The following is a 23640-nucleotide window of genomic DNA, read 5'->3' as shown; positions in this document are numbered from 1 at the left end:
GAATCAGCACGTCAAGTGCAGTCTTATTCCGATGTCATAACCCCACTTGCCTCGTAGCAGAGTCCTTACACGCTAGCACAGCTAGCAAAACATTCTGGCTTTACAATTTGGAGCTGAATTCTCTTCTATAAAAGACACTGAAGGAAAGAGCAGCTCCTTCTGCTTCAGGCAATGCAGCCTTTTCGTGGATACACTGCAAAATCTAAATGATGGACTGTCAACTCTCTTGCAGAAATGGCACTGCAAAGAATAATCTCTCTGGCAGTGGATCATGGTTGGCTGTATGCTACCAATGCCTTTTCTTTGTTTATGTGAGCATCTAGCCTTTGCACGCACACATGCAGACATGGACGTATGCACATGCACAGATACACACAAATACAGAACACACACACATAAACACACACAGACAAAATGCTTCCAGCCCAAATCCTTTCTTTGGAAGCATACAGTGAAATATATGGGATTAATAACCTGAATAGCATTATTTTTCACCTCTAGCCTTTAAAATAATGCATGCTTGGCTTAGTGTCTGGGCAAAGTTTTGCCTGCGTATTTGCCTGGTTATCGGTGTGTACAAGACCTGCTGTGTGACCTGGTTTCATGCAATCTCCATCTTCTAATTAGGAGGCTGTAGAAAGGCTGGAACGAGAGGAGGAGTGATTAGTTGCCGTTGGGTATTTCATAAGTGGCTTTCAGTGCCACATTTGCATTATTTGCTTGGGGTCTGAATAACAAATCAGCCTACCTTTCCAGCAAATTGAGGCTAGCAGCTAAAGACCATCAATACATGAAATATAAAATGAAACTGAAGAAAAGAAATAAGCAAAACATGCTAACACAATATAGGGGGCAATAAAATGAAATATTGAAACATGAGATGCAATAACGGTCTCAAAGTGATCTACGCTCCACGTGCTAGTCTAGATGAGGCTTACAGATATTATTTGACTAATAAGGGTGGGGGACAAATTAAAGGGAAGGCATAAATAAATGAGTGGAAAAATACAGTGACTACAGGTACACAGGAGTTAAGCAGCTGGCATTCGATCATGCAAAGACAACTTGTGAAGCAGTGGGTCTGAATCTTGGACAGTAAAACTCTCTGTCCCCCCCACCCATATTTCTCTTCACTGGTGAAAGAGTGGTTTCATTGTTGGGACACAGATGGCAGGGGCTTCGGTCACAAAGACTGCTCCGCTAGTGCTTCAGTAAGAACAGTGACTTAAGTGACGTCTGCATTGAGATCTGTGGGAAAGATGGTCAGAAACTGCTATTGGCCCGTGATGCTTGTGCGCTAGAGCAACATTCAGGGAAAAACAAAAGAGCAACTCTTCCCTAGCTGACTTGAGAATGCCAATGCAGCATGTGATCAGTCTCGGCAACAGCAGACTGTTGACAGTTACATAGAGAGGGATATTACAGCAGTATTGCAGTCCTTAAACTGATCCCTACAAAGATAGATGCAATTTTGAAGGTTCAGAAGTTTAAAAACTATCACTGGTTTAGAGATGCAGGAAAAAAAAAGGGGGACATTGTTGGATGATTCATCCCTTACCAACACCAACAGAGGGTGTAGGTCTGAATGCATGTCACCTACTGAGAGCCTGGTGAGGCAGTTCGAATATGTGGGGGGTGGAGGGGTTTCTCATGTGGTTTGTGTCCACTTGTCCCCCTGTAGAGGGAAGTGCCACTGCGGATCTTTACGGTGAAACATTCCTGTCTTGATGGGAGTGGTCTCTCCCAAGATGACAGTGTTTTTTGACCACTTTATTTGTTTCAAATAACAAATAAATGAAGATCAGCTGGAGGAATGGTGCTCAATCCTCCAGCAGAATCCCAAAGATTTATAAAACCAAAACCAAGGCACACTGAAGCTGCTGGGGAAGATTTTCCTGTCATTTGTTCCCGTTCTGTTTATCGAGCGTATGTTATGTTTGTCCTAGGTTTTGGTACGACTGCCTGAGTACAACACGGATGTCTCTGTGTTTGTTGCTCATTCTGTGACTAGCGGACCATGTGAACCACGTGAGCCCTATGTTGGAGCCCCATGCTGTACGTGTCCTGTAGGGTCAGTCAGTGTGCTGATCTGTAGCGGAGGTCCTGTCCGCTCATTTGGCCAGTCTCCCCCGACCGCCGCGTGTGTCCGCCACCACCAGGCCTGGTCAGCCATCACTGAACCACTTGGCTGTTTGCCCACATTTGAGTCTTAGAGGGCAGGAAACAAAGTGGGCACTCACATATCCACATATAAACACACAAATGCACATACACACACACACACAGGGGTGCGCGCACACACATGATCGCAGCGAGTGACAGTGGCTCTTGTTTACTCAGCCCTCCCACCCTCCCTCGCTCTCCTTTCATCCTCTCCCTCTAGTCTGTCATGTTGTGTGTCACTTCCCACAAATGTCAGTGCCACCGTGGGACAGTGATTAATTTTGGTGTGCCTGGCAAAATGTCTTCAAGATGTCTGTTTGGGTTGTCTTTTCCCACCCCCTTTGCCCACCCCCGCTCCTCGCATGTCTTGGAGTTGTGGGTCGAGAGTGGCATGCCCCTCTCCACCCCACCCCCCCACCCCCAATGCTGTCACAGCTTTTTGGGGGGGAGGAGTGCCTCATCATCACCAAAGGACAAAGGCTACCTGAACTGACAGAGATCTTCTTTTCTGACCAGAGCCACTTTTTGTCACTCCCCAGCGCCACCATCTCCATGCGCTGTCTGTTTAGTGTGTGCTGGTGGTGTATGATGGGAGAAGTCTTGACCCAGCACTGGGGGGCTGTAACACTTCACTGTCAGCGCGGCTGATTAGCTTATCACTCACTGCACTGGGAGGAAATACATCATCATTCCAGACAGGGATTCCCCAGTTTAGGGCCCATTCCCTGTCTTCTACTGCTCGGCATTTAATCACCACACTCTTTGTCCCTTCCAGTGTTTCAGCCTCACCTCTAAAAAACCAATCCTTAGCGCCTCACAATGGGCACTTTCTTCCTTTCCGGTGTTTTTATAGTAAAATCAGAACAGCTGCATTATTCACACGGACGCCCTTCTTAGCGTTTGAGCTGGAGACAGACAATATATCCATTTGCACTGACACAGATATTGTTCATGTGGAGGAAAGCAGACCGAGCCATCTTCCCAAATTATTCTTTTCAGCTCACTCAACAAAGAAAGTGAAACACAAAGTGGCAAATGTGCTTTGGCTTCCCCACAGAGTGGTATCAGGTATGGTAATTACCCTGCCATTAACATTGGGAATAGTTAATGTGTATTAATGTGTTAATGGCATGTTAATTACTGTACATGTTAGAGAGAGAGAGCCCACAGGCATTCTCTCAGATTCTTTGTGCCATGTGGATGTAGGCCAATCTTAAAAAAAAAAAAAAGCCTTTAAGAACGTCGATGAAAGAGGATTCTTATGTTTCATTTGACAGAACAAAAGATTTTCAATGGTAATTTGATCCAGCTCCCCGCCTCTCGAGCTGAAGGTTACCGATCCAGGCGCCACGACAAAGGAGATGATATGAAGTCAAAGGAGACGTGGAACGCGGCTGTAGTGACACTGGCCTCTTTGTGAAATGGATACTCTAAGCCCTCTGTAGTCTCTAGTGTTTTGCTTTGGCAGCGGGTTTTAATAACACGGTGGATTAGAAGCCCTGGATCCCGAGTGCCAAGCTTAAGTTAAAGCTCACCTTGGACGAGCTTCAGTAACAGGCTAGAAGCCACGGTCCCGCTCTTCCTTCCAGACGATTCTCTCCTCACACCATCAACTCCACGGCTTTAAGAGAGATGACCTTTGCAAATATTGACAGAAAATAAATTCTGTTTCGATTAGTTGGCTTTGGGAGACCTTTGCGGATCGATGCAATTAGATGAACAGACTGTCGATATGTGGCCGGAGCTGTTCACTAGAGGCAGTGGGTAGGAGAGGACTGCAGGAGGTCAGGGTTACTTGTAATGAACAGGATGTTTTGGAAACAGTGGTGGAAGTAACCGAGCCACAGCGCGTATCATCTAAACATAGGTTACTTTACTGCTTCACAGAACTTTTAATCTCGAAAAGTCCTTTAGTTATTGAGAGAAAAGTATTGCAAAAAAATAAAAATAAAAATCTCTGGCTTCATCTGCAAGAAGCGCCGCTCTTTCAGTGTATCATCTCGTGTCTGACAGTGCACTGAGCGAGGCAGAATGAGGTGGAGAAGCCCAGAGCCACCCCTGCACTCTTCAGCAGGCCACATTAACCCAGCGGGGCTCTTCCTTTATGGCTCTCCTGCTCACACTTCAGTGATGAGAGTAAACAAGCAGCGGGGCAAAGGTCAGCTAAGCCCACAGAATAAAAGAGGGCACAAGGGGGAAAAAGAGGTGGGAGGAAAGGAGAGCAGCCCGAGGCAGTGCTCAGATCGCTGTCAGGGCTTCAAGCAGGGAATGATGTACGAGACAACGGCCCCGAACCGGAAATGATTATAAACAGTGAACAGGGGAGAGTGTATGAGAGAAAAGGGCTGCATTGCCTTTATCTGTCAAATTTGTTACATCCACGAATCAGATAATGACAGTGAAACCTGTAAAAAGTGAAAAGAAGAGCCACCCCTAACTGATAGGGAAGGATTAATCACAGCGTCTCCTTTTGTCTCAGCCACAGAAGAGAAATGAGGAACAATCATATATGCAAGTGCTTTTTTTTTTTCTACCCGGCTACCCCACCTGTATTGTTGAATGACAAATGGGGCCGATTAAGGACATGTGACATTATTATTACAATTTCTCATTTTTTTTCCCTTTTATATCATGAAATGCGCCCTGGTAATTAAGTGAGCGAGCATCATCATCAAGCCCATGTGTAATAACTGGAAGATATGGATTTTTCTTTCTTAAATTCCTTTTCTTTTTTTCTTTTTCTTTTGCTTAGAGGCTTTACCAAGGTGACATGACTCCCGCACTTTCCCCTCGCACCGAGATTAATCCCACTTTGACTGTGGAGGTGGATTAAAGCTAAACTCGGGTGCCCAAACTTGTTTTAATACCCATATCATCAGACAAAAACAGGATAAAGATTTGAGCAGGAAAAGCAGCATTGCAAAATGTTACTGTGGAATTGCGAGTTACTATACAGATTTGTCAACCACACAGCAAATTAAAGATATTATCTCGCTTGAGCTTATATTGTGGAAGTTGTGTGATGACGCCGAGCTTAGCTCCTCCAACAAAGGTGCGCGGAAAAGAGACAGCGAGGCAGAGATATGCGTTTCGCTCTTATTCTTTCTTTAATTTTCAGTATTTATGTGGTTGAGATGAACTCACTATCCCTCCCATAACATGCGTTATGAATGACCAGCCAGAGCCGGCGTGGCACAAATACACCCTGGTGGACTCCTGCAGGGCCATCTCCTTCTCGGAGCAGCGCAGTAATCATTTTTATCCTGCTGATTTCCTAAATAGAAATGGACACGTATGATAAAAATGTCACGGCCACTCCACATGTCAGCGGACTAACAGGATTACGTGTCACTTTCTAATGCCTCGCTCTGTTTTCCTTTGCCGTGAATGGCCACAGTATTGCACACAGGAACTTTGTGGTAATATATGGTAAGAGACAAGTAGCTCTTTATGGCCTGTGATTATTTAGTTTGAATGAAACCAGTGATTTATGCCCATTTAGCTGAAAAGCCCTGTAAATTCCCTCAGCTGCATTTCCCCTGGATATGGAGTGAGTGGAGTGAAAGTGACAACTAGGTTTGGTGTGGAAATGTACGCCGCGTCCCAGAGTTATATTTAATATACCTGACATGAAAAACGTGGCTACCTACTTACCACCACCCGCAGCACAAAGAAAAGTGCAGCCTGCTGAGTTTGCGTTGATTCAGAGAGTGGGTGTAAACACTGAATTAGGGAAAATATGAACCGTCGTGGCAGACAAACCACCAGCTATTAGAGCATGTTGAGATCCCGAGCCGGGCATCTGGTCAGTCACATTTGAATCATGTGCCGTTTTGTTTCACGCAGCACAAACTGGAATGGAAACAGTCGAGTCTGTCCAGAATGATGGCTTTGGGTGGAGTTGTGCAGATGCAGCGTGATGTGGATGAGGGTTAGTGGAGCAGCGGCATATTGTCCACATGGATGGCTTGGCTCTGCAAAGCCTGATGGAGCCTTGTCCAGCATCTCAATGTCTCCAGCACAAATAGCCACATTCATCCACTCCTTTCACACCATTACACCTAAAAGACTCAAAGCCAGCCGACCTATAAATAGAGGAAAATTTGTTTTTCAGTGGCATTGCAGTTGAACAAACCACCAACGGGGATGAAAACATCAGAAAAGAGGTTACACTGTGGGCTTTTTTTAACCTACGATTGTGTTTATAAGAAAGATATTAAGAAGAAAAGGAGTGTTTTCTCTCTAGTATTTACTCTTGTGGACGCCTCGCAGGGTCAGTCGGTCAAAGCACAGTAAAAAGGGCTTCTCTGATTGCATGCCTACTGGCTGACACAATAGAGCCACTAATCTTCTTATTTAGAATCCAAAGGCTAGCCATATCTTAATGAAGCTGTAATGAGCTCTTGAAAATCCCTGAATTGCGGGAGGGATTATTGAATTGAAACAACTCTGGTAATCATAACGTTTGAGTAGCCACTCAGTATTTACTGCCCATTGAGCCACATTTTTATCCACTTACTAGACTTGATTGCTCGAGCGTGTTTTTGGTGTAATTTTGACCTGCGAGAGCTTTTTTTTTTGTTTGTTTTCTGAAAAGCCTGACATTGTGGTTTCACTGCCAGCGCATCCAGGTGTGCACGTAGCCCGCGCTATCTGCTGTGTGATTACGACCTGCTGACAGGCTGGCGAGACAGAAGACCAGAGGAAATAAACAGCACCATCTGAAAACAAACACAGAAATCAGGCTTTGCGCTTTGCATGCAATTCACTACGCAATTTTTTCCTTATTATTATTTCATAGCTCAGTCTTATAATGGCCTAGATTCCTCTTAAATTAAATTAATTGAAGATTCAAAACTCACAAGGAAATAGACGCGAGTAAAACAATAGTTACTTTTGTGGATTTCCCAGCATTCACTGTGTGAAAGACAGACACTTACTAGAGGTATAGTTTTCTGTTTAGCATCCTTTCACAGAGTAGAAGTGCCACTTCACCATTGAGCATTTGTCAGTTTATGGATGTTGCTGTCATGTCAGCCTTCCCGTACACACAGTGTGCAGCGCAGTGTGTAAATAAAAGAGAACAGGCGTACACATGGGCGACAGGAACACAGCATATACACAGGAGGCGCTCAGTTCCTACCTGACGGGGAAACATCACAGTATCAAACGATATAGAGTCAACGCTTCTGGTTTCAGCTGTTCTGACTTATTCTCTTATTAATAATGTTAATTTTCCCATCTTAATTCATCTCTTGAATGCATTTGCTGAAACCTGTCCCTGTTTCTGTGTCTCTGCAGGTCTCAGCATCCGTGGCGCTCAGGAGGAGGACCCCCCAGACCCTCAGCTCATGCGTTTAGACAATATGCTGTTGGCAGAGGGAGTAGCGGGACCAGAGAAAGGTGGCGGATCTGCCGCTGCAGCCGCCGCCGCCGCTGCCTCGGGCGGGGCAGCCGACAACTCAATCGAACATTCCGACTACAGAGCCAAACTCACCCAGATCAGACAGATTTACCACACAGAGCTGGAGAAATACGAACAGGTAAGGAGGGAGCTTTACAACCCCAAGGTTAAGATCCTCCCAAGAAATGCCTCCCGAATGAGTTTTTATTGGAAATAGCACACACCCTCCAAAATGTTCTTTATGCATTATTCCATGTGACTACCAGCTTTCGAATTTTCACTTTGTGTTTAAATGTTTAAAAGCCACTGAGTTCTACTTTCACAACTGCAAACTGTGGCGAATATGCACGATAGAGGAGGATGTGGGAAAAAAAGCAGCTCGGGAAAAAGCGAAATTGCCGTATTATTCACTGTGTTGTAGTTGATTATAGAGATCCAAAGGAGTGCCCCAGTCATCTGTGTTAAATGAAAGTATGATCAGCTCTTTCACCCAGCACTTTGAGCCTGCCATTAAACACGGGCATTATGGGTGAAAATAGAAGGTGAAACTGTGATGCCTCAGCAAGCCAGTGAGGTAAATTAGAGTAATTTACTTTGTGCTCTCTCCGAGAGAGGAGGTGGATATGCGGGGGCACACAACACTTCGCCTGGAGTAAATGCATCTTTCTTAAGGGTGTTTCCAGGTTTTAATTATCTAAATGTAAATACTTAACAAATTTTACTCAGAGTAATGAGCTAAAGTGTGCACTACGTAAATGAGTTATTCTAATTAATCATGTATGAACTACCGTGTTAACGAAAAGCTGCTTAACTTCAGTGCATTAAGGCCAGGCCAAATTGCAGATCTGCATTTATTCTGAGATGACTTCACCTATTATGTCACAGTTATATGCAAACACTGCACTCTGTGGAAGCTTTTATCAAGAACAGTGTGCAAATTAACTCATTCAATACATGAAAAATGGCTATAACTTTAATACATCAGTCAGGAGCTTTTTAAAGTTCTAAAACAAACAAACAACAAAAACCCCACCTCACGTTGGTTGTTTTTGTCACTCTTTCTCTTGGCAGGCATGTAACGAATTCACTACCCACGTGATGAACCTGCTGAGGGAACAGTCTCGTACGCGGCCCATTTCTCCCAAAGAGATTGAGCGCATGGTGGGAATCATCCACCGTAAGTTCAGTTCCATCCAGATGCAACTGAAGCAGAGCACCTGTGAGGCTGTCATGATCCTGCGCTCCAGATTCCTTGATGCCAGGTCAGTTGATCGTGTGTGCTTAGCGCGAATGCGTGCGCGCGTGTGTGTAGGTAGAAAGTTTCGACTTTTTTATTGCTTCTGCGTGACCCACATAACTAAATCCAGTGGGCGAGGTCATTTTTAGACGGCGCGCAGGTCTGAAGTTTCTTTTCACTTTTCTGGCACAGCACACAGTGTGAGCACTGCAGAGATGCATGATTTTAATTATGCCCATGTTCCATGCGTTATCCATTTCCAAGACAATCATGCCCTCACACCTGAGAGCAGTTAGGACCCAAATGAAATGGGGGCCGAGTCATGTGTAATGGATGGAGGGGAGGTCATCAGCAGGTGTTGTGGATTACTCTAATCACTAACAGTATGGTGCATTGTAGAAGCTCTGCGGAGAGAAGCACAAGTTTGGGCCAAACAAGCCAAGTGGAAGCACATTTGCTGCCCACTGCCTGTGTGAAGCGCAGTAAACAAGGCAAAATAAGCAAATGCTCAACAACATGATAAGTAGTGCCCTGGGAGGGAAGGGGACCCAGATCTAGTTAGAGTTTGCTTGTTTCTACTGGAGATCCCTGGGGCTGTGGCACTTCAGGAACAATGCTCAACTGTGCATGCCATGATTTCTATAATGTACCGAGATGCACTCCGACTGGGCTTTGTGCTCCATCATGAAGCCCACCCATCCGCTGCACTAAACTCTACACATTACACGCTTGGACTAGAGATTGGAGACCAACACACCAAATTAAACATTGTATGTATTTTGCAACGGTATGTGTGTGTGTGTCTGTCTGTGTGCTTGTCAGTTTATTGGTTGTAGTCTTTTGTGTGTTGATGAGGCTCTTGGAGCAGGACACGATATCCTGCTCCTGAGGGCCCTTAGAGCCCATTCCTCATTATTTTCACCATTTATGTGTGAGATTGATTGTGCAATTTGTGCAATCCAAATGGATGAGTTAATGCTGGTCTCACTAATAGGCTTGCTCGGTGTTTCTCTCGTTTTGCTCCCCACTCAGGCGGAAAAGGAGAAACTTCAGCAAGCAGGCAACAGAAATTTTGAACGAATATTTCTACTCGCACCTCAGCAACCCGTATCCGAGTGAGGAGGCAAAAGAGGAGCTGGCCAAGAAGTGCAGCATCACAGTTTCCCAGGTGGGTAGTGCTCGTCTAACAGTAGCTGGTGGGTAATCAAGGTGGGAAAGGCTAAAAGCCTTGAGGGATAGTTACCGTAGGTCGCACCACCAAGGCGCAATGTCCTTTGCTAACCTTGACATTGTGACTTCCTAATGATCCTTCAGTCAAGGCTGGTCCCAGTCAGTCAGAGCAGGGCCACAGGGAAGGGAGGCCTGTATCATCTTAGCCTCAATCAAAGCACTATGCTGTCCTTCCTTAGTCGCCCCAGCGCTGGGTCCCCTGCCATTTTTCCCCCTCATTCCCATCCACCATGTGCGCTTTCTCTCTCTCTTGCCTGGTCAGTCGCTCAGGTCATATGGAAAGAAAAAAAAAAGGCATCATCCATTACTTTAAGAAAAGCGGTCACTCCGGTGCTTCAAAAACACTGGATGATCCTGGGTATTTACTCATATGTTTGCTCTTCAAGTGACCTTGCAGGAGTCTGCTAATTCTGTTATATTTCACACTTAAAAAGTCAACTTTCCAATTTGATATCTATCATAGCCTCCTCATTGGGTAAACCTGAAGGCAATATCTCTCACACCTAACCCCCACATCCAAAGTATTATTACCCTGTCTTCTCTTTTTTTTCCTCCCCCCTTTGCTATGATTGTGACTACTATCTAGATTTTTTTATTCTCCATTGTTCTATGGTTGTCCTCTTGAGACACAATATCAGAGAAACATGAATCTATACAATAATCTGCAGTGTTTTGTCTGTGTGGGGAGGGGGTGATGAGGGGTATATTGAGTGTAGTCATGAAGAGTCAGATACTGTAAAAGCCCATTCTTTTTTGCCTTCAGGGGGTGGGAAGCACCATCACAGTATCACAGGTATGTCATAACTTCTCCTGATCCACTGTTTTCATTTTTTTGTACCTCCTTTGTTCATGTATGTAATGGCCTCACAGTTGTCCACTGCACAGACCCTCCCTCTCTTACACTATTGGATCCATGCTAATGCTATAATATCAAATTTAAAGTTTGAATTTACATTTTAAAAAAAGCGTGGCTAAGCTATATCAGCATTTACATCCCACTTTTAACAAGAGATTGCAGCCTATTTTTAATGTTTGACATCTTTACACTACACCCATATTATCACCATACTATGTGTGTACAAATGTGTCACATGTAATTTTTACTTTCTGGCTATGGTTTATGACATGATTTATTTGTTTTCTTTTTCTTTTCTTTTATTGTTGTTTTGTTTTCTTGTAGAAGATTGAATAATTGTGTGGTCTTTTTAAATCTTGAACCCCCCCCCCCCCCAAAAAAAAAAAAAAAAAAAAAAAAAATTGCACTTAGAGTTTATTTATATCCCTCCCACCTCATGATCACTGTGTGATTTACAGCAGTTAAAGAAATGGGCATTGTTGTCTGAGTGTCTCCTAAAGCAGTCCGCTGAACCAGTTCCCATGAGAACAAATAAGTCTTTGCAGAAATTAGAGGGCTTTTAAAAATTCACCTGAACTCATCCCGGGCCCCATTAGTGGTGTACTCCTCGATAAGCGGAGGCCATGGCAGACATCATTATTGACTTATTCTTAGTGCTTTGGCTCATTTTAGGAGGGTAACAGAGTGAGAGGCTTGACATAATGCTGGGTTCACTATAAGTATGTTATCCCTCACTGTGGCCCAGCCTTTCAGATTCATATATGGCTTACTGTGGTCACGCTGCAGGCTGGACTAAGTAACACCCCCCCCCCCCCCTTTTTTTGGTGCTTTCTCGATTGCACAAGTAGTTCATTAACTAAACACCATCAGTTGTGAATGGTATGCCAATATCGCTTTGCAGCTTTGCTCAATACATCTTTGCTGATGAAACACCCTGCATCATTTTAACAGGGATCATTGAAAATGAAGTCATCTTCAAGTCAAGCACACACTCAGATTCCAGCAGTCCAAATGCCACATTTCCTTTCTATTATTACTTTTAATGCCCTTAAAATACCCTTGAATTAACAAAATTGCAGATGTCTGTTTCATGTCCGATTACTGCTTGAGCACAGAACTGATGCACAATGATGTATTTAAGGTGGTAACATTACCTAGTGCGAGACCAGGTCTTATTTCCTTTTTTATTCATTTTATTTTTTTTATTATTATTATTATTATTTAATTTGCATGTGCATTGCAGTAAGGGCTAAGGGCATGGGATATGATGGATGTAGTTTGTGTTGAGGTGTGTGGATGCTTCAGAGGCCACCTTTGATGTAATATGTGTCAATATAACACTGGTTAACTGTTAAACCTGATTCCACCACAGGGTTAATATGTTCTGTTATAATGCAAAATGTATGACACCCTTTCCAATATTTCAGCTATTTAAAAATAATAATAATTTCAAAGCAGCGAATGCTTTATTTTTTGTATTTGATCTTACAGTAGGGCATTGCAAACTCACTTTTGGCTCATGCATTGGTCATATATTGATCAGAAAGCAGTATTTATCTGAGACACAATGAAATAGTCCAAACTCTTAACTACAGTGTGCAACAATGAAGCCAGTGGTATTATAGCTTTGCACAAGAAGTCTGCATTGTCATGACACAATCGCTGCCTTTGAGTGCGGGTGGTGTCAGGTAATTCTTACCAAACATAGGAGTCAGTTGAATGCTTGGTCTGCTGCGGTGCTGTGCTGTGCATCTATTCAATATTTTAGCTGAACCCGAGAATCACTAAAGCCAGAGTTCATCGGGCAGGAGAGAAATGTGTGTGCAGAATAAAGAAGGGTGGTATAACATCCACAAGATGTGACGCCACCGCGGCTGAGTCTGTCCAGACTGCTGAGGCTTGTAACACAATAAATGTGTGCACTACAGTCATAACACACTCAAAAAAAACCTATTAATTTTATGAAATAATCAGTCATATTTTATTGCAGGATTTGCCTCCTTTCTGATGAAAGTAATATGCGATGAAAGTAAACTAGTGTATAGTCTGTATCCATTAAGTCAAATTTAATGATAAAAATAGGTCTGAACGTGCAAACACCACAACTGGCCACAACTGACATTTTAATAAATGCAGATCTGTTTAATGCACTGTTTTTATGAACATTTTGTTAAATTAAACAGACTGATGAGCTTTACAAAACATTTTATATGATTTTTCAGGGGTTTGTGGGCACATTGCGAGCTGTCCAAAAGAGCAACAATATTGCATCGTCTTAGGCTCTACAATCCACTCTAAGCAGGTTAAGTAAAAAGGATGATGGCCAGGGCTTTCATTGCTTCCAATTAAGCCTTGCTTGTTAGTTTAACCTCTAGGTAAACCCATCAAACAATTGATGTCAAGGAAACCCTGCCAACAGTGGGCCTCGCCTGAATGGTCATTAATTTTAATTGCCTAGATATTAAAGATTTAGAGCACAGAGACGTGGAGGATAGAAATGATCTGATGTCCTGCAAATCCAGTCAGTTTTTACGCCACAGCATCGGCGGGCTGCTGGGGATATTAAAATTTAAGCACATGGGTGGAAATTAAATAAAGCGTCATTAGGGGCAGCTGCTCTTTGGCTGGTCCAGCCGTGGGCTGCAGGGCCTGAGAGGGGGGTTGCAGCACAGCGACAAGACACTCTAATTTATAGGACCATTAAAAACAAGCATCATCTCATTATTATTCCACTGTTATTGCAGAGCCAGCATTCACACATAAGGTTCACACCATACAACTTTTCAGTGTCTGATGTTGAATGGCATCGTTTCGGTCCAACAAAATTAACATATCCGACTGCTCTAAATCTGAACGTACCCAGTTTCTAGTGCATGTTTGATCTCGAGTCTTTCTCAAGCCTTAAGAGCTCTAGGCCTGCCCCAATAATCTCTGTACTGCTTCTCATGTCTACGGCGCTCTAAATCACTGAGCGTGCACAAATGTTTCATTGCCTTAGTGGTTTATGATCTTCCAAAGTAAAGCAACCCAGACCCAGTAATCCCAAAAAACTGTGTAATGTTTTCCAGTGGTTATGCTGGACGTATTCATATGATGAATTATTACAATGCGTTAAGCAACTGTATTTCTATAAAATGTCAATCACCTGGACCCACTCGTCTGGAACCAGTGAGAATTCTGTGGAGGATAAAATGTGAACATTCATATGTTTCACTGAGGGAAATGTCAAAATTTGTATCCTTAACAACCAGTCCTCATATGAGAAATATGTACCGACTTCAGTGTCTGTGCAATAGGAGCCCCTTGTGTTTTAGTTTTGTCAGGAGACAGATCTGAGAGCATGTCATGCTCCCATCCATGAGAAGACACAAGTGGCTCCTGATTACGGCTTAATTAGCTTGTGTACCCGGCGGACATTAGCGCAGGGGCTGGGAATTGGGTACTTGATGGACCCAAACATGACATCTTGAAACAATCGCACTGCTCAGTGCATGGTGCTGTGCCTGCTTGACATCTGACTCCTCTGCTCCTCCTCCTTCTGCTCTCCCACGCAGGTATCCAACTGGTTTGGCAACAAAAGGATCCGGTACAAGAAAAATATCGGCAAGTTTCAGGAAGAAGCCAACCTGTATGCCGCCAAGACTGCTGTAAATGCGGCACACGCTGCAGCCGCTGCAGTGCAGAACAGCCAGGCCAACTCCCCTACCACACCTAACTCCGGTAGGCATTCCTGCATATAGACAAATAAAACAAACAAAAAGATCTACCTTCTACCTCAGTCCTTAACCTGCTGCCTGCCTGCCTCACTCTCTCATGCACCATTCACACAGGCTAGAATGACAGGCTCTGCTCCCAGCTTGGGGATCACAGTGTCTCCTGTCTATAAGACAGTTGATGCCAAGCAAACTCATGCATAAAGAGAGCGTTCCTGACTTGTGAACCGAGAACACATGTATTTTTGGCAAAATAAGAAAAAAAAATTCAAAATAATGCCGTGGGATTTGTTTTCCCTTGACTTTCTGTCAACTTCTTGTCATTTCTAATGTAATGGTATGTATTCCCACTGAATGGTAAAGGCATTTTGCAAAAAAGTGAAACATAATTGCTGGGAGCATTTTACCTGCAGTAGTAGTATCAAAATGGTATTATGTGCAGTTGATGCTGAATAAAAATAGAGATAAAAGCAAAGAGCCTGAAAGGGCATATTTAGTCAAGTTTGATGAGTAATGTAATGCTGAGTTTGGACTAGCTTGAGCTTCGTCGGGATGTGGTAAGCTTATGAAGTGGTCCCTTTTTCTTGCACCCAGGATTCCAGATGAAAGATGAAGAGTTTCAGCTGGATTCTGCAGAGAGCAAAAACACTCTTTTAAGCAACATGTTTACTGGTACTGGTCTTTTCATAAGCTTCTTATTGTCCTTGTCATTTACCATGTGATACCTCCCTGCTAATTTAGACTGGAAGTAGGTGATGTGGAACAATTGGGAGCTTAAGCGACCAACCACATATAGAACCGGTCCCCTTGTTGTCATGTGATTTTCATTTAATTTGTGCTCACTGCATTTGTAAAAAAAGATCTTCAGTTCTTCTGCACATCATCCTCCTCCTCCTCTGTTTTGGTTCCTTGCCTTTTCTTCCGTCACCCCTGTAGTTGCCTGCTTTATGGGAGTCTTTCTTCTGTGTGTTTGTCTGCTTGAGCTGGGTGTGTTTTTTACAGATAAATGTGTGTGCGTGTGCGTGCGTGCGTGTCTGTGTGTGTGCCTGTGCTTTCCCTTTATAGCCCTCTCATGTATTCAGCTACTTACATCTTCCCTTTCCAGGTTCTTCAGGTTCTTTTAACCTCCCAAACTCTGGGGACATGTTCTTGAGCATGCAGAGTCTGAATGGGGATTCTTACCAAGGGGCACAAGTCGGAGCCAATGTACAGTCACAGGTAGGAGCAACAATCAGGGACAGTTCCTGACGACTAGTGCAGAGAGCTGTCCTTGTCTTGCCTGTGTACTGAGCCATCCACAGTGCAGTCTAAAAAGCACAACAAACTGAAAAAAGAAAAAAAAAATCCAAAAAACATAAATAAGAAAAACATGCTGCCCATCCACGGGCAGTTCAAATTACCAAGCGAGGCCTCCAATAACAGCCCATTGACTGAAGTGTTTACTGACTATTTCGCTTTGGATGGAATGCTTTGGCCGCCAAAATATGATCCCACCCCACTGCAATCATGCCGCAAAGCAGTTTCCTGGTTACTATTCAAAACATTGTCTGAATGCATTTGGCTTTGACTTGAGCTCTTGGGTTGGTATTTGGGTTTTTTGGTACGATGTTATCCCCTTTTTTCTGTACTTCTGTATCGCTATCTTCCTGTCTCATCTTGTTATTGTTTGTTGTTGATGTCTTCCATTTTGTGAGTTTAACGCAGCTACACAGCCGACACACTGCACACACTCACTACCACACCAGAAAAAATATATGCTCATTCATAATAAAGGTAAAGAAAAATCAAAGCTAATTTAAGATTTTTTTAAAGTCTATGTGTTCCATTACTTTTACTTATGCTTTTATTTGATATCAATCCACAACTGCTTTAGATGAAGTAGTATACCTGAGCATGCTCGTAACATCACTATCCTTTGTTTTTAATTTTATTTTGAAAATCTTTTTGCCTTGTTTATTTCTGGTTAGTACATTTGCTGTCTCAGAAGTCCCTTTTTGTTAATTTCACTTCAGTTAGTATCTTTTGCTTTATTAAGCATGTTTACAGTTAGTGTTGGAAGTCTGCGAGACACTCGGCTGACCAGCTTGTCCACCTTGTCTGTCCCTTCAGGTGGATACCCTGCGCCATGTTATCAGTCAGACGGCAGGATACAATGATGCTCTGGGGGGAAACACGATGTATAGTCCACATGGCCTAAATGTAAGTGAAGGTTTTATTGGCTTACACGTGGAGCTTGTTGAGGCAAAGGGAGTGTGAAATTCATTGATACTCTTTTTTTTTTCAATAAAAGTGCTGCATGGTTATCCTTTAATTTTATTTAATGAAATTACGGTGCATTACATTGCTTTACAACCTGCACAATAAAATATTAGCCAGTGTGTCACATCACTGTGTCACCTGATCTAAATAAAAGCTGCTTTTAATAAAAAATATGCTACACAGCAGGTGAATAAAATCAGATTTACTTTAATAAACGGCTTTTAATACTTTGTTTGACTCAAACCAAGAATGAGATTTGGAGGGGGGAAAAAAACATGCCCTATCTGTTGCATTTCAGCTGCTTTGAAATGCTTCACAGAATTTTCCGTAGACTTATCTTTATGATAAAATATGATCACGTGATCGCCCGCAGCCTTTTTCCAGACATGAATTTCTTCTTCCCTGATGAGGTTTGATACGGCGCCTTTTTGTAAAGCAGCACATAATCTGAAGCTATCAGAGTAAAGATTAATTTCGTTGATGAGGGAGGATGGAGAGTGAGGGAGAGAAAGAGAGAGAAATAGGAGGAGACAGCTCGTTCTCTCGGCACTGTATCAACACTGCAGCATTTGCTCTCTTTGTGTTAGCATGCCTGTTGGGTGAAATGCACAGATATTCACAGTCTTAATAGTATGTAAGAGTTAAGCATGAAAATAAGGTATTAAATTAGTTTTTTAAAAATCTGTTTTTTTTTTTTAAACATAAACAAACGGTGGCGGCTGTTGCCAGCAATTCTGTGCTGTTGGTGTCATTTTGGCTTTGCTGTAGCCTTATTGCTATAAGCTCTTTAGACATGTCAACTCCTTGTAGGATCAAGTGTTTTTCACTTTCTCACAAGGTTTCTCACTTCCATGTGCAGTGTAGACCTGTGCCTACTGGCTCAGCAGAGCTCAGTGTGATCCCTACTAAAATATTAATAGTCGAATAACCTTAACACATGAAAAGAGAGGATCGGAGCACAAAGAGTAATAAAGTAAAAAACATATTCTGAACAGAAAGCTGTGGAAAAACAGCCGTTTTTAGCCATAGCCCAGAAAATGCACTATTGATATATTCACATAGACCTTTAGCTGTGTTGGTGGTGACGTAGAGGGATCCAGTAAAGGCTAGGTCACGCCTGGAGCAAAGCAAAGTCAGGCTGGCTAAGACTGGCTCTCTTGGAGAGGCCCTGCCCTGTCACTTTCACTCAGCTCTCCCCACCTCACGCAGCCCGAGCCCTCCCTCTTCTTGACTGACAGGAGAATATGTAGCGACAAGCTGTCGGTCGCTTCTGAAATCTGCTTAGACACTGATTTCAGGGATCGCTCCCATTGGTCGGGACACAGGACAAATTTGTTTTTGAGAGTCTCTTTGCTGATGCTACTGTAACACGGAGACTAGACTAACTGCGTCTGCAACATTTTAATGTTAACTGACACATTAGGGCAATGAGTCTATATATCTACATATTCTGTTTTTGGAGTGTCTAGAATTTACCAGGTTCATATTGCATTGAGTGTTTGATTGTAATCTCAACCTTTTCCATTTGTGTCCAAGGCTAATGGGGGATGGCAAGATGCAACGACTCCATCTTCTGTAATATCTCCAACAGAAGGACCTGGAAGTGTGCACTCCGATACCTCGAATTGATCCGCTATTAATGCATCTTCGCCTCTAGCAGGACTTTTTAACTGGCTGACCACCTGAAGAGGATATTGAAAAATAAACTTTCACAGCAGATTGGTTTTCACGTATCTTAAAATGTATCACGACCGTGTCGCACGCATTGAAACTCCATCCTCCATTATGAACACCAAGTGTTTCCCGGTAGCTGTTTTGTTCTTTCTTCATAAATCAATCAAGTGTACACACCATGCTTTTTTTCTTCTTTGTAATTTGTTGGTTCACTGTAGAGGTAAACACATGCACATTTCCAAACAAAAATAACAGTAAACTTTCAGGATAATTGTCTCCACTCAAAAGTACGGGATGACACTTGTGTGTTTTCCGTGACATTTTATGACACCTTAAAGGCCCATTTGTTCGATTCTTGATTTAATTGCCGCTCTCCATTTTGATAATTGAGTCCTTACAACATAGAGATTAAAGCAGCTGTTTCTTTGACTGTAATGTGCTCGCAGTCTTGTCCGGCAACTCAACAATGCTGTTGTTGACAGCTCAATGGCAGCTTTGTAGTTACTTTCAAGATTTATTTTTGCCTTACAGCTGTATACATTAGTACAAGGAAATGACTATTCAAACTCTGGAACATAAAGAAGCATAATTGATTGCTTGACTATAACATGACACCACTGCATATTTTATAATTTGATGTTTAGTATGTACATATGTAAACCTTTTTTTTTTGTACTGCTTATGGAAGCCCCCCTCGACAGCACACACACACACGGACAGTAGATCATTACAACATGGCACACAGGAGCAGGCCCCCATTACACAGGAAAAGTTGTACATAATATAGCTTAAGAGTAATTATACACCCCACCAATCAATACCCAGCTTTATTACCTCATTCATAGAAACCAATAATTTCCAACATTTCTGTAGCTTAGAGCGCTCACCTACTACCTCTAAACCATATCACCACCACAGTTTCTTTGGCCCTTATTTAATGTTTTTATGTAGTTATTTTGATCACATCTTGTAACACTGTAAACTCTTCATTCTCTATGTAATCTAATGTATATTTTAATCTTTTAATAAAATGATGTTGCAGCTGTGCAACTTAAAATAACAAATAAAAACAAAACAAAACAATGAAATAACAATATTAATACCATGGAAAATAGACGGGGAGGGGATGGGAGGGGGTGGGGTGGGGTTGGGTGGCTGAAGATGTTGTTGCTCTGTGGCTTATATGGCTAGGGGGTGTGGGCGCGTGGGAGGGGTGGGGACGTGTGGCGAATATTGTTGATAAATTAACACCAAACAGTTAAAACTGTTGTAAATAATGAAGGGAGAAAAAAAAAAAGAACATTTTGAATGTTGCTCATCTTGTTACTAAATCATGCGGAGAAAAAAGACAAAAAAATCACTATAAAAACTGTAATGCATAGAGGTTTCAGTATTCAGAACTGTACATTTCCAGCTCTGTTCAACAGGGTTCAAGACTTCTTTTCTCTTTTTTCTATTGTATGTGATTCTGAAACTGAAAAGTCATGACAAATGATTTGTGGCAGTGATTCTAATGTATTAAAGATGTTTAGTGTTACTTTCTAACCAGACTACACCCTGGACTGAAAAGTCTTCCTTGTGGTAGTTGTGTAATTTCAAACATGAATAAACCTTTTGCTTTCATGACAGCAAGGGGGTGTGTTTGTTGTCTTTAGTTTTTCCCTTAACGCTTGTCTGGTAAGTAGAACCTCGGCTCCCTTCTCCATCTCTGTAAACTCTCAACGAGGGATGCAATTTAATGGTAGCTGACTGCTCCTGCTCATTAATCGGAACTTCAGAGTCATTAAAAGCCATTTCTTCTCATTTTTTAAACACATTTCCTGTTTAGTTTTTAGATAGATTAAATACAAATTAAAGATAAAATCATGTTATTTATTCATCACGTATGGATTTGCCAGCTTTACATATTGTGGGTAGACGCTGAGGACTTGACCTGGGTTGTAGCTACTGTAGAGCTGACAAAGTGCAATTAACTGAAATGTCAGGCACTTCTAATTCAGGCTGTTTTGTCTGTCTGTTGTGGAAAGGCTGGCTTAATGGATCATTGGTTACCAATTCCACATGGAAATTGACATCCATTTATTCTCATTTTCTTAGCATAGTTCTTCATTCTTGTCTTTCTACTAAGCTCGTGTCCAGAGTTTGTCCCTTTCAGTCATGGATCCCTCTAGATTTTCAACAAAGTGCTGCAACAAATACTCCCAGCATCCCCAGCAAGCAGCAAGTTCAAAGCACATGTACAAGTTTGTTTTTTTCTTTGATATACACAGTTAAAAAAAAAAGAAGTAACAGCACAAGTGTGATTGAAGTGCAATGCACAGGCAATTTCTAGAAGAACACATTTGTCCACCCATCCAGGCAAAAACACTGAACACCTTTCTCTGGAAACCATGCCTTTGTCCTAATACTACACACCCATGTCACAGATTTCTGTGCACATGCACACATATTTTCTTAGAAGATGAAATTAAAATCCCAGTTTTGCCCTTTTTTACATATGATCCTTTTCTGATCCACTCTAAGGATCTATGAAAGCATGTAGAGGTCAGTTCAGTGTTACTCAGCCATTCAGAGTGCAATCTATTTGCTTATTCTAGCTTTACAAATGCATTTGCTTCCTCAATTCTTCAACTATTACATTTTAAGTACTGCACTCAGCAAAATTGCTCTCAGAACCTTTTAAATAAAGAAGTTACATTTTCTAAGATTATGCCTATTAGAGGTTTTTCTAAGGTTCATTAAAGACGACATTTTCTAAGTAAAACTCACCATGAAAGGCATGCATCATTAAATATGGAAATCCTGAATTATATTAGCAATATGCACCAAGCTAGCGCCAATTAAATTAGAGAAAGATATCATTTGTATTATTAAGGTAGAGTTCATATTAGATTAAATATAAAATGTAATTTTGTCACGTTATGATTTATGCCTTGCAATGCTTGGTTCACGGACCCATGTTATACTGTATTTCAATAGAGTGATTGTTAATATTAAAATGTAAAAAAAAATGTAATTGCATCACACTTTTGCTCAATTTAATTGGTAGGAAGTTCAAACTGAAATTTATGAGCTGCCAAACGTATTGTTCCTCTCTTTAGTATGACTTGATATTCAAATGTACACACAAACGCCCGAAAACATAAGCAGCATTATGTTGTTAACCTTTAGTCAAATCAGCAATTAACACTATAATGCTGGAATCAATGCTTTCTGATTTCAGAGAATAATTACAAGCGTACGTTGGTGCTTTGATCGCCGATCAAAGATTGCAGCAATATGATAAAAAACAGAAAGTATATGTAAATCTTCTGAATTTGTATTTGAAGATCTGAACAGCACTGTGTAAGATAATGTGAGTTAATAAACAATAGTCTATGCATTTAAAAAAAAAATTGGAAATCCTATTAAAAAAAATATAATCAACAGTTAAACTCCAAAAGCATTCAAATCTAAAAGCATCTGTGGTGTCAAGTGCAAATGATACCAATACCCAATAAAGAGATTTTAAGAGGAAGAAGCTTACAGCCATTATATTGTTTAATAGGTTCAGCAGTGTGGCAAAAACAAAGACAAAAAAATCAAAGTCCTCTAAAAGACTGGCTTCAGTTCTTGTATTACTTCTTGTGAGAATCTTACTTATATTCTGTTGTTTTAGCTTTTTTAGTTTTAATCAGTGCTTTATGACACTATCATAGTGATGTAATCATAAGGACATTTCAATTTTTTGCATTTATCCACAATTATAAAATCTCTCTTTTGACTATTAAAGCCGTGTTTTACTAAATCATCATATTGAGAAGTGTATACTTCTATGTGAGCGTAACAATTCTCCTTAGCCTAACAGTGACTGAAGAGTGCAAATTAGAGTAGTCGTGTGTCTCTTTGAACATCTGTTTTTCATGGAAAAAATTTGTTATTCTGAACATAGAGCCATAATTAAGAAATCATGTTTTAGTTATTTTAATAGGATATTTAAACATGTAATTAAACTATATTTCTTTCTTTTAAAAGCACACAAGGTCCAGTAACCTACATGTAAACATTAAAGACATGTTGCTGTAGCTCTTATTTAGCACAGAATGTTTGGATGAGAAGGGTCTGGCTAACTCGCTAATCGCCACCCTTGGACAATAATTTTGATAGACTTTGCTTTGGAAGATGCTCATAAAGAGAGCAGTGTAGCCTGAGAGTAGTGTGCAGGAGTTTGATTCACTGAGCAGATGTATAATGGACCATAGCCTGCCTGCACTGATCTCTTCAGCCGCAGTGACTTCTATTAAGAGATGAGTCCTGAGTGGCCTTTGAGCTTAAAACAGTGGAGTTAATTAACATTTGATCTGGCTTCTCTTTACATCTTTAGAAGTTCATTTTCAATTTCATTTCAACCCATTCAGCCATTTTGGTGCTGAAAGATTGCTTTAAGATGGCACGTAATCTCTCCTCTGAACTGAAGGTGGCTTATCATAGCTGCTTGGACAAAAGCATATATGTGAAGGCTATGACAGGAGACAGATGTTTGCCCTGCCCCTTAGCAGACGCGTGTGAGTAACAAAGTGCTGCCTCCGCGCTGCTCAAATACACTCACACCATGTCACAAAAAACCCCCAAACAATCATACAAACAAGAAAAAAAACAAACAAAAGAGATTTATATTTATTTTTATTTTAGATTTATTTTTTTGACTCCCTCATACTTACAACTAAGAAATAAATGTATTGCATTAAAAGCATGAAGAATGTTTTAGAGGTATAAATATTATATTATATTAAAACAATGCTGCTTGAAAACATTCCACAGTAGTCTGTTCATGTTTCAATTTTATGTTCTGTAAGGGTGGTACAGATGTTTCCATCTGTATAAAGGCTCAGTGGCTACCAGTGATGGGAATAACGGCGTTACAAGTAACGGCGTTACTAACGGCGTTACTTTTTTCAGTAACGAGTAATCTAACTAATTACTATTCCTATCGTTACAACGCCGTTACAGTTACTAACAAGGAAACGCGGTCCGTTACTATTTTTCAACAAACAGACGGTTGAAGCTGTGTTCAGCTTACCGCATCTTATATCAGCTGCAGGAAGTAGCTGTAAGTAATCTGGAC

The 23640-nt window shown here is 41.6% G+C and overlaps 1 protein-coding gene across 8 annotated transcripts in view; it reads left to right on the top strand.

Annotated features, from left to right (window-relative positions):
• pbx3b (pre-B-cell leukemia homeobox 3b) overlaps positions 1 to 19653 on the top strand; it is a 56329-nt gene extending 36676 nt beyond the window's left edge. For 2 of the 8 annotated variants that reach the window (XM_063489866.1, XM_063489865.1), the window contains exons 3-11: positions 7465 to 7706; positions 8639 to 8829; positions 9837 to 9972; positions 10798 to 10827; positions 14445 to 14610; positions 15198 to 15275; positions 15709 to 15821; positions 16713 to 16802; positions 18399 to 19653. In XM_063489866.1, coding sequence (XP_063345936.1) covers positions 7465 to 7706; positions 8639 to 8829; positions 9837 to 9972; positions 10798 to 10827; positions 14445 to 14610; positions 15198 to 15275; positions 15709 to 15821; positions 16713 to 16802; positions 18399 to 18491 — 1139 coding nt within the window. In that variant the 3' untranslated portion in view covers positions 18492 to 19653. The remainder of the gene's footprint in view (positions 1 to 7464; positions 7707 to 8638; positions 8830 to 9836; positions 9973 to 10797; positions 10828 to 14444; positions 14611 to 15197; positions 15276 to 15708; positions 15822 to 16712; positions 16803 to 18398) is intronic. The other 6 variants (XM_063489868.1, XM_063489867.1, XM_063489870.1 and 3 more) reach the window with 4 other exon arrangements.
• The last annotated feature ends 3987 nt before the right edge of the window (positions 19654 to 23640 follow it).

Source organism: Pelmatolapia mariae, linkage group LG12 (genome assembly GCF_036321145.2).
Source record: "Pelmatolapia mariae isolate MD_Pm_ZW linkage group LG12, Pm_UMD_F_2, whole genome shotgun sequence".
Classification (NCBI taxonomy): Eukaryota; Metazoa; Chordata; class Actinopteri; order Cichliformes; family Cichlidae; genus Pelmatolapia; species Pelmatolapia mariae.
This window is presented reverse-complemented; position numbering and strand designations above follow the sequence as displayed.